Source organism: Cynara cardunculus, unplaced genomic scaffold (assembly GCF_001531365.2).
Source record: "Cynara cardunculus var. scolymus isolate 2C unplaced genomic scaffold, CcrdV1 Un_Scaffold_495, whole genome shotgun sequence".
Classification (NCBI taxonomy): Eukaryota; Viridiplantae; Streptophyta; class Magnoliopsida; order Asterales; family Asteraceae; genus Cynara; species Cynara cardunculus.
In genome coordinates this window covers 46084-57120 of record NW_020200582.1, presented here as the reverse complement: position 1 = coordinate 57120, position 11037 = coordinate 46084, and the positions used below count along the sequence as shown (strand labels likewise).

General features: G+C 35.6%; 1 protein-coding gene across 1 annotated transcript in view; it reads left to right on the top strand.

Moving 5' to 3' along the window:
- The first annotated feature begins 5887 nt into the window (after positions 1–5887).
- Positions 5888–11037, top strand: part of LOC112501729 (CRM-domain containing factor CFM3A, chloroplastic/mitochondrial-like) — an 8880-nt gene continuing 3730 nt past the window's right edge. Inside the window, exons 1-3 of the mRNA XM_025105438.1 lie at positions 5888–6793; positions 7439–7886; positions 8337–8467. Coding sequence (XP_024961206.1) covers positions 5888–6793; positions 7439–7886; positions 8337–8467 — 1485 coding nt within the window. The remainder of the gene's footprint in view (positions 6794–7438; positions 7887–8336; positions 8468–11037) is intronic.

Below are 11037 nucleotides of genomic sequence, written 5' to 3'. Positions count from 1 at the left end.
TTACAAAGAACCAATAACTACTAAGTGTTGCTAAGGTAGAGGAACAGATCAGTGGGTCATCACCAAATCAATAGGTGACCCAACAACCACAGAGTAATACAAGAAGCCAGAATAGTGTTGAGATACTACTTATTTATCACTATTCATCATAACTTATATCATCATACATACATGATTCAACTACAAGGATTGTCATTTAATGACGAGATCAGAGATTATACAAACTTCGGTTTCTAGTACTTTATCTCACTCACGGATTATTTTACCAAATCATGGAATATCGGGGGATCCCAATTCCCTGTTTGATGTTTAGTTAATAAACTTAAGATAAACTATATCTATCATGCTTTTCTTGACCTGGTAACTTCAGGAATCAGAGGCAATGATTGCTTCAAAATTTGTGTTCAGTTCCATGATTATGTAAGCATTAATCCTTCGAAGTATAAGTCATCCTTTTTGTAGTTTCATCAAAACATGTTCGTTTTATTTTCAAATTCCGTCTTTTTGTTATTGGTATGACTTATCATTCGATAATGAAAACATTATAGATAATTATCTAACTGGTATAATGACAATAATCATCCATATGCATATGTTATACCTTTATTTGCAATCTAATTGCAAAACTGTAGAAATCTTCAAATGCATGTTTTTGATAAATAGATAATAAATAAGGTTGATGCTTATCTTGAATATATGAAATTCACAATATCCAAAAACGGAACATTTTGGTTTGTGAGATTTGGAATTGGATTTCATTTCAATCTCGTGTTTGATTTAAAGAAGAGTCCATAATTGAAATCCCTGCATTTTAATGAAATCTCATGGTGGTAGTTGGTATTTCACGAGATTTCATAGGATTTGTTTGTAATAATGATTTAAATATGTTAAAAACATTTATTTTGTAATAATCAATTTAATAAAAGGTAATTTAATTATTATTTTTTATAAGTTATCTATAAAGAATGGAATTCAATTCTATTACAAATCAATCAAATCTTACTGACCAAATACACCAAAGATTTCAAATTCTTCTAATACCCAAACCTTTTCATAAAAAGCCTTAATTTCTCAAAAATATTCCGTCAAACCAAACGTCACATAAAAGTTATGATAGGAAGTTAACTTTAGCAGAAGACGTTACAAAATGATCCCTTAAACACCAAAAACAAAGAAAAAAATTCCAACATATCAAACTATTTCTTAAAATCCAAGCATTCACATCAAAGTTATAAAAATTAAATCCTAAGGTCGCGTTTGGTTTGCAAAAATGGAATGGATTTGGGGTATTTAGATTTCAAATTCATTCCAATTTTATGTTTGGTTTGTTGGATTGGTCGGATTTAAAAACCTAAGGATTTCAAAATTCTATGTTTGTAAATCCTACGATTTCAAATCTGGACAATCCAACTAACCAAACATGGCATTGGAATGAGTTTGAAATCCAAATCTCAAATCCCTTCCATTCCTGCAAACCAAATGGGACTTTAAGAAAATATGCTATCAAAAATTGAATATGCTAAAAAACATACCTTTGCGAATTATTATTAACTTTGTTAACCAATCTCAGCTATCCAAAAAATTAATCAACAATTAATAAGAAATTAATGTTTTATAATTACATTTTGAGAGTCAACATGTGCCTCCGAAATGATTTCATAAGTGAACAGGTATAATAGTAAAAACATTTTGGGAGTGAAATTAGGAAATGAGATTTGTTCCTTGATTTCACAGTAACAACATATCGACTTCGAATTTCATGTAATCTTGAAATCTTTGAACCCATCATCATCATCATCGATAACCATCGCGTTCATCACTGTGTATGAACAATGCTCATGTATGACCAATGTTCACGTATGAACAATGCTCATGTATGACCAATGATCATATATGAACAATATTCACGTAAGAATACTGATTTGAGCAACCATGTTCACATATGAACAATATTATTATCAACAATGTTCACTTAAGTACAATATTTGGAGAACAATGATGAACTACTGTCACTGCTGTAGTTATGAAAACCATAAGTGAATATGTTCACTTATGAAACCAACATAAAAGCTAATTAACCCATCATTATCTCCCTCGCTGTCAACCATAACCATCTCTGGTCATCGCCTCCCTCACCGTCAACTACTGTCTTGTAACCGCCAGAAGCCGCTACCAATTATCCCGCCTCTCACCTCCATCACAACACCCTCACGACCATCTCYCCTTCTTTCTCGAACTTTTTAGTATCCCCTCATCCTCACCTTCAACATTCTACAATTCAACCCCTCGTCTGATTCTTACCGACAACCTTCAACATCCCTCTTTCTCACTTGCAGGCTTCAACCAACTCTGTTGACATCTCCTTTTTCTGGCAGCCTTACTTATCAAGCGTCGACCTTGTTATCACACCTTCAACTCCGATGATAAATGCCATGAACAACTTCTGGAAGAAAAATGAACTATCTAAAACCAATAAAATTTAAAACCCATTCATAATTATCTGTGAGATAATTAAGGCAACTAACTATCACACGGTTTTCTCTCTTCATTTAACCAGATTTTTTAATAAAAATAAAAAATACCAAAATTCCCTCACAATATGTAGCAAGCGTGTGATAAAACTAAGTGAGTAGGTGAATTATGATTGACCCATTTAGGTTAACCAAGTTAACAATTTGACTTGTTTAACAAAAGAAGATGCCTCCCCATATCAGACATTTTAAGTAATCTAACAGATCCATACACACATACACACACACACACACATATATATATATATATATATAGAGAGAGAGAGAGAGAGAGAGAGACTTGGGATCACGTGAAACCAGCCTATTTTCATGAGACCCATGAGACCATATTTTACACTTGAAACTGCACAGGTTCGACTTTTTTTTAACTTTACAACATTTAACGAGATTATATAAGAACTAGTGAATTCTCATACAATATGCTATTATCATGCATAGATAGGTTAAAAAAAATCTATTTATACATGTCAAATGTATAAAGGGTATTTGGTTCAGAGAGCTTAAGGATTTTAAGGTGGCGTTTGTTTTTAAGAAGTGATGAAGTCTAAAGTCGTATTTCACTTTTGATTAATAAGAGTTGGTGCTGAAGTTTGAAATTTGAAATAATAAGACTGTTTGTTTTTGTAAACTGACAAACGTCTGAAGTCCGAACCAATAGTTTGTTTTTGTAAAACCAGGTCCAAAATTTTTGCAAAATTCTCTTGATTTTCATAAAATTCTCATTGGCGAAATTCATCTCAGCAATTGCTTAACAGATAGAACACAATAAGAATCTTTTGGATACCTTTCAGACTTCTGATGCTATCGGGATTGATGCTGATGAATTTGTTTGTGGAAAGATCGATACTTTTGATGGATGATAGATCACCGATGGAAGTTCTTATTTCATATTACTCTTCTAAAAGCTAACCTAAATATACAAAAATTATATATATATACACACACACACACACACATATATATATAGAGAGAGAGAGATCTAGAGAGAGAAGGTGGGGGCTTCCATTTCACATGAGTGATGAAAGGACGGTGGCGTGCTTGGTGGAGAAAGAAGCAATAGCCAAAGAGAATCAAAGAAAAAGGGAAATAAGAGAAATTAAGATATTAGTTTATCTTTTATTTATTCAGACCCTATTAAGTGATAAGAGGCTCTGAAAATAATAATAAAACAAACAGTCTGAACTACAAAATGTCTGAACGAATCAGACATAAGTGGTAGTTAAGAGCTAAAAATGAAAAAAACAAACAAGGCTTAAGTCTAACAAATTACTAAATCCCATATCTCTTTCATACACACACATTAGGGCTGTGCAAAACCCGACCGTACCCGAATTACCCGAACCGAACAAAATTACCCGAATATAAACCGAAGTCCGAATCCGAACACTACATCGGGTATCGCGGATCAGGTAGGATCTTAAGATTCACCCCCTGAACCCGCACGAAACCCGAAGAACACAAAAGGGCTTATTTTCTACTCTAGGGATTTTCAATTTTTCATCCACTCGTCACAGTTCGACTGACACCTCTTTCGATCGACCCTTCTCTTTGGATGCGACTCTACCTCTCTTAGTCTCTGCGTCTCTCGATCTCGACTCTCTCCGTCTCCGGTCTCTTGACTCCCTGCCTGAAGCCCTGACTGCCTTAGTGCCTTTCTCGGAAACTGAAATTGACGAGGTAATAATAATGACTGTTTCAAGTTATGTCTCTCTTCTCCTGTCGGTTTTTGTATGTATAATCTATATCAGTAGCTATGGCCACAAGGTCTTTTGACTCGTGAAAGTACATATAATAAAGAATCCAAGAGAGATTACAAATGTCATAAAGAGTAAACTGCTAAGCTCCCAAGTAAACCCAATAAGGCACCTGCAGCAACTTCAATTTCAGTATGACCAATTGATTCTTTCAGTGAACCATAGATGGGTTTTGACCCTTTTGCACAAAACAGAACCCGAATACCATAATTCGGGGTACAATATTTTAATCCGATACCCGATCGGGTTTCCTCTTTTATGGTCCGATCCGACCCGTGCTCACCCCTAACACACATACGCACACATCAAATTACAAAATCTTACTCAACAACCTTATTTTCATCACCACTCATTCACCGTCTCTTGTCTCAATCATTGTCATTTTTCACCGATTACGCACCATTTTTTGTTGTTACTAACATGGTTTATCACACCAAAGGGACATTAGTCCAATGGTATCCGAGCAACCGATAGAGATCAACCTTCCTGAATGCCAAGGGTGAGGAGTGTACGTGAGTTTAATTTTCCATGTATAAATATTATATACTTGAAAAAAAAAGTCTATTGCCATAACATGTTAGATTTTGCTGATCAATTAACTTTCTTTTGCTGCAATATGTTATTTTACAACTATTATAACCAACGGGTATTTGATTCTATGGTATCAATCAACCTTCTAAAGACTTTGATGTATTCGCCTGTTAATCAAATAAAAAAGAAGAAAGTTTAAAAAAACTCAATAAACTTTTCCATTTTGAATGGTTTCGTCCCTAAACAATTTTTTTTTGAATGGGAAAATCATTTAACTTTCTCATATTGAATGATTAAGGTTTTAAATATTTTTTTAAACGAAAAGACCATTAAATTTTCTTCTTTTAAGTAAAAAAACCATTAAACTTTTTCATTTTGATTGATTAAGTACCTGGATATTTTTTTTTAATAAATAAAGCATCACATTTTTAAAAATCCGTTACTTACAATCTTTTAACCCAACAAAATATATTAACCAACTAGCAAAAGCTCGATGATTTATTTATTTTGTTTTTTATAAATCAAGGTCTTAATCATTCAAAATGTGAAAATTTAATGGTTTTTTGAATCAAAAAAATAATTCATGGATTTAATCATCCAAAATAAGAAAGTTTAACAGTTTTTTCATTCACAAAGATAATTTAAGAACTAAATCATTAAAAATGAGAAAATTTATTACGTTTTTTTGAACTTTTCCCGGTAAAAAAAACACATCCTCCTATAAAAGCATCATTTGCACCACACGTCACAAACTTAACAAACCAGATTGATTATCAAATGATATCGATGGTGCTTCTTTAAGAAAGTTTTAAAAGGAGAATTAAGAGAATATAAAAGTCGAAGGACTATATCTTATACTGACATATAGTTTAGGCATAAAAATGTAAATTACCTCTTCAAAGTTCAAACAGGTCTTGAACCTGAATTAGCAAAAAATAAAACTAAAGGACTAAGAATGACATTACAAATATAGTTAGGGGGGTAAAGTAAAATTTTCCCTTGATATTTTTGTTTCTTTCAATTAGGTCGTTTTATTGAAGTAGATATCTTGGGGTTGGCTTTCACGAAAACATGGCTTTGGTGCCCACTCGTTTAGACTCGTTTCACAGCTCAGTGTACAAGCTCCATGTCTCCACTCGCCTCCATTCCCTCAGGTACTCCTCTTATAATCCTTTCAACAAACACAAAGTCATTGCATCTTACGAGAGTAATTCAGCCAATTTAAACCGAACCCCCCCAAAGAAGTCCAAAATTGTTCTTAGAAACAACAAGAATGAAGTGGGTTCGATTGCTAAATCACCGATTTCACAGTCCAAACCTGATAGTGGTGGTTGGTTGGAGAAATGGGATGACACCCACAAGCAAAATTGGCCTAAACAGGCTGAAACAGTGTTTAATTATCGATATAGGGATGACCACGAGAATTCCGATTATGGAAATAGTTATGATAGTGATAGTGATGGTGTACACGCTAGTAGCAGTGGTAGTACGATGGAAAGAATTGTGGAGAAATTGAAGAAATTTGGGTATGTTGATGATGTTAAGGAGAAGAAAAAGATTGAAATTGAGAAGGGATCAATTGAGGATATATTTCAAATTGAGGAAGGGGTTTTGCCGAATGCAAGAGGTGGGTTTTCGCCTGAATCACCTCTTGGTGTTGAAGATGTGTTTAGGGGTAGTAATGGGAAAGTGAGATTTCCATGGGAGAAGCCATCACCTGAGGATGAAGAGAATAGGAATTCAGTGAGGCAAAAAAGTAAGACTTGTGTGGCTGAATTGACACTTCCAGAGGCTGAGTTAAGGAGGTTGAGGAATTTAGCTTATCGGCTGAAGAACAAGACTAGGATCACGGGTGCTGGTGTTACTCGAGAAATGGTGGCTTTGATCAAGGATAAGTGGAAATCAGCAGAAGTTGTGAAGCTGAAAATTGAAGGATCGGGTGCACTTAATATGAGACGGATGCATGAGATATTAGAGGTGAGTTTCTTGCAATCCTTGTTGCTATGTTTTTCCATGCAACTTAATAAAGCAACCTTTTTGTTGAAGAATGTAGGAATATGTATCAATGATACAAGGATAGTTGTATGTCCAATTCTAGAAAATTAAGGATATGGGATGCTTTTGTATGTGTGTGTGTATATAAAACCGCAAAAAAAAAAATTGAGGAACACCCTAGTGACCATTCATCTGTACGGTATGCACATGTGCATACAAGTGTAATTTTTTGGTACGAACATGCACACGTGCATAGAAACCATGAAACATCTTCAATTACATGTATGCACATGTGCATACCTTATAGATGAACGGTTATTAGGGTGTTCCTCAATTTTTTTTCATTTTTTTTTGGGGTTTTCCCTCGATTGCTTACAAGATACTCCGAAGTTACAACCTGTTTGTTCTAATTTATTTGTCATTAGCATCCATTGTTGAAATTGGTTTCAAAGTGAAACTTCATGTTCAGGTTTTTCCTCATAGACCCATTAACCTTTTTTTGCCATCAATAACATCCTCTCTTACCGATTCAATTATTCGACTCAATAGTTTTATGACGTTTATTAAGCTACTTGTATTCTAGTTGTTAATATAATGCTTCTGCTGATATAACTCTGCACTATTTAGAGGAGAACTGGCGGGTTGGTGATTTGGAGATCTGGAAGCACGGTTGCTCTCTATAGAGGCGTAGGATACATAGATCGATCTATAAGACAAAAGAAGCGTGAATATAACAAGGAAATATCCGAAAGATCATCTTTTTCTGATCCTGATTCTACAACTGGTTCAATGGACGGTTTACAAGGCCATGAGGACAACGAAGGTACCGAATCAACAGCAGAATTGGACTATGAAAAAGAAGTGGACAAACTCTTAGAGGGGTTGGGGCCGAGATACACGGATTGGCCAGGATGTGATCCCCTACCCGTGGATGCAGATTTACTCCCAGGAACAGTCCATGGATACCAACCACCTTTCAGAATACTTCCATATGGGGTGAAAGCTACACTTATAGGAAGGGAGGCTACTAATTTACGAAGGCTAGCAAGATTTCTCCCTCCACATTTCGCTTTGGGTGTGTCATTTCTCCACACAACTTATATGCTTAAGATTTTAAAGATGGGAAAAATGCAACAAAGTTTGGTTTAGTGTAACGATGAATTTTTTTTTCCAATCGATGTAACTGAGTTTCAAAATTTCTTGTTTTATGCCCATTTTGACCGCTAACATGCTCATCTAGTAACATTTGATGACGTGGATACTCGTTTACGATAGTGGAATGGACTATAAATTTGTCATCCACGTCATCAAATGTTACAACATTAGTGGTAAAGAAATAGGAAAAGTTTGAAACTTTGTTACATTGATTGATGCATTTTGTCCTTTAAAGTTCTATTCGTTGATACCATTTACCATTTTGAAGAGAAATGAGGATGGGACCTACGAATGGAGAATTGAAGAAAATGTTATGATACGAATTGTATCCAAGAGTTCTTTTTAAATATTTGATTATTTGTATGAATAGGTAGAAGCAGACAACATCAAGGTTTGGCGGCGGCAATAGTTAAGTTGTGGGAAAGGAGTTCGATTGCAAAGGTTGCGCTAAAACGTGGTGTCCAACTAACTACAAGTGAGAGAATGGCTGAAGATATCAAGGTACTCGAAGAATATCATTATATCTGAATACAATTAGATAGAAAAATAATAAAAATTTGTGTCAATATGGTTTTTCTTTGGCAAGTGCTACCTCTTTTGCTTAACCACTTATGTTTTGATATCTTGTGGACCTTAACAATCAAATCATCTTATACTCCATTCCCCTCGAAAAGATGAGATGCCACTTGCCTTAATTTTAAGGTCATATTCAGTTATTCCAGTTTTGTAGTATGTGGGATGCTAAGCGGAACCCTAGTGGCAAGTGTGATAACAAGGTGAATGGAAATCATGGCATGCTTCAAGATTCTTGTGTGATTAACATGTCTATAATTTGAGGGGCTGAATGTTTGGCCACCAAAAGACCACACGTACACAAGGTGTGTTTAGTAGAAATGCTAGTGGTGAGATAATCTGTAGCCATAGAATAAACCAAACCATCCCGCCCGAAGGTTGGGTCTTTTTTTTTGGGGGGGGGGGTTGAGATTACCTGACCCCTACCCTCAAGGAGTAGAGCAGTTGTTTCCGTGAAGACTCCTGGCTTGTGAGAAGAAGAGACTTGTACCAAGAGAGATTTGTCCTTATGTAGTGAAAAATAACGAAGTGGTCGGAGGAGTTATCCTTAGATAGGAGTGCGTCGAAAGATGCTATACATTTTGAAGTATATAATGTTTATATACGGCAATACTCACGCACACTCACCTTGGGTGAGGTTTCAACCCTCGACCTCCAGGGAGGCTAGGATTATAGGTAACTAGATACCGCTAGGCTATGCTATTATGAACTTATAGCGGTGAAAATACAGAATTGCGGTCAGGGCCAATATTTGAAATAGCGGTTATAGGCTTATAGCGGTGGTATAGCGGTTCAAAAATAGCGGTTCATATAATATTTCTTAGAATTATATATATAATATGCCTACTTAAACATATCATTTGCAAAATAGGAAAAGTGTTCATAAACGAGCTAATCGCAAGCAATAGGTTCAGCATCTGAGTCAACATCATCTAATACGTTCACTTCTTCATTAGGTAGTTTCCCACTCTTCCCCTTCTCCCCCTTCATCTTCAACGTGATCATCATCATCATCATTCCTATGGAGCTCCCTTTTACTTCTTGTACTTTGCCCAACTTGTTCATTACCTCCCATTGCTTCTCATACTTCTGACCATAGAAGGCCATCTCTTGCATCCACAAACTCTTGCAGAATAATTAAAAGTCAAAACAAGAATAATTAAAAGTTTTCAGAAGTTGGAGACTGGAGCAGAAAAACAGAGGGAGCAGAAGTTGGAGCAGAGGGGGTTTAATTGACCAATCTGCTTCGATTTTCTTATCAACCAAGATTAGGAATTTAGACTCCAGACTCGTGGTACCTGGAGACAGAAGCTGGAAATAGAAGATGGAAACAGAAGCTAGAAGCTGGAAGTCTGGAACAGAAGCTGGAAACAAGAAGCTGAGAGCCCGAGACTCGTGGGTCGTGGTCATCTAAAGCAGATGAGATCGCCAAACAGAGCCCAGAAGAACAGATAGTCTAAAGACTAAAACAGGTTGTCGATAGAGAAACCTAGTTCTTCCAACTTATGTTAATGGATTAAACTTAAGAAAAATAAAGCCCAAAAAAAGAAAGACTGGAAATAAAGCCCAACTATCTAAAAACAGAGACTGAAAATAAAGCCCAAACCCCCCAAAAAGTAACATTAATGTCGAACGCAGTTGACCCTAAATATCGGTCAAAATTGCGGTAAACTGCGCCGATAATTGCGCTACCGCAATTTAAACCGCAATCTGACCACCGGTATTTTGCTAATGTCTTGCTATCCGCGATATCGCAGCAATTAACAGCATAGCCGCTAGGCCAACAACCCTTCGGTAGGATGCTGTTCATTTCATAGAACTCTTACGGTGGTGACTTTTGTATGCTTGCTTATGGGTTGATTTGTTTTAATATCATTTTAGCCTACCCACAACTAATTTAGACAAAAAGGCTTGTTTTGGTCGTATCTACCATTCACATTTCACACACAAATGGTGTGAGAAAGAGAAAGGGTCACTCCGTCCTTGTTGATAAATCTGATTGGTTTGTTATATCATTTTAGTTTGACGATGTACAAACCTTGTGAATGTTTTTTATTACGTAGGATGGTGAAACAGGAAAGGAGGTCAAGAATTTTGTTGTTCTTTTGTGAATTAGAAGTGATCTACCCTTCTAACTCTTGATACCCTTATAACTTTCTTATGATATAACATAATTAATGAGAATTAAATTCAAATAATAAATATACATGTGTGTAATTAGAGCTACTATGCCTACATGCACACACACACGCCGGTGGAGGTTCAAATGAGAATACTTTCCTTTTACGAAAACACTAAAACACCCTTATCATATGTGATAATACTCGTGAGGGAACCTAGTAGTGTGCGGGCGACTTGGCTCACACCTCTAATTTAGTATCACATGTGATAGACTACAATATCACATGTGATTGACTAACAAAAAGGGCACTCTTGCATCTTCGTATAAAATGAAGGTATTCTCATCTAAACCCTTCTACATATATATATATATATAT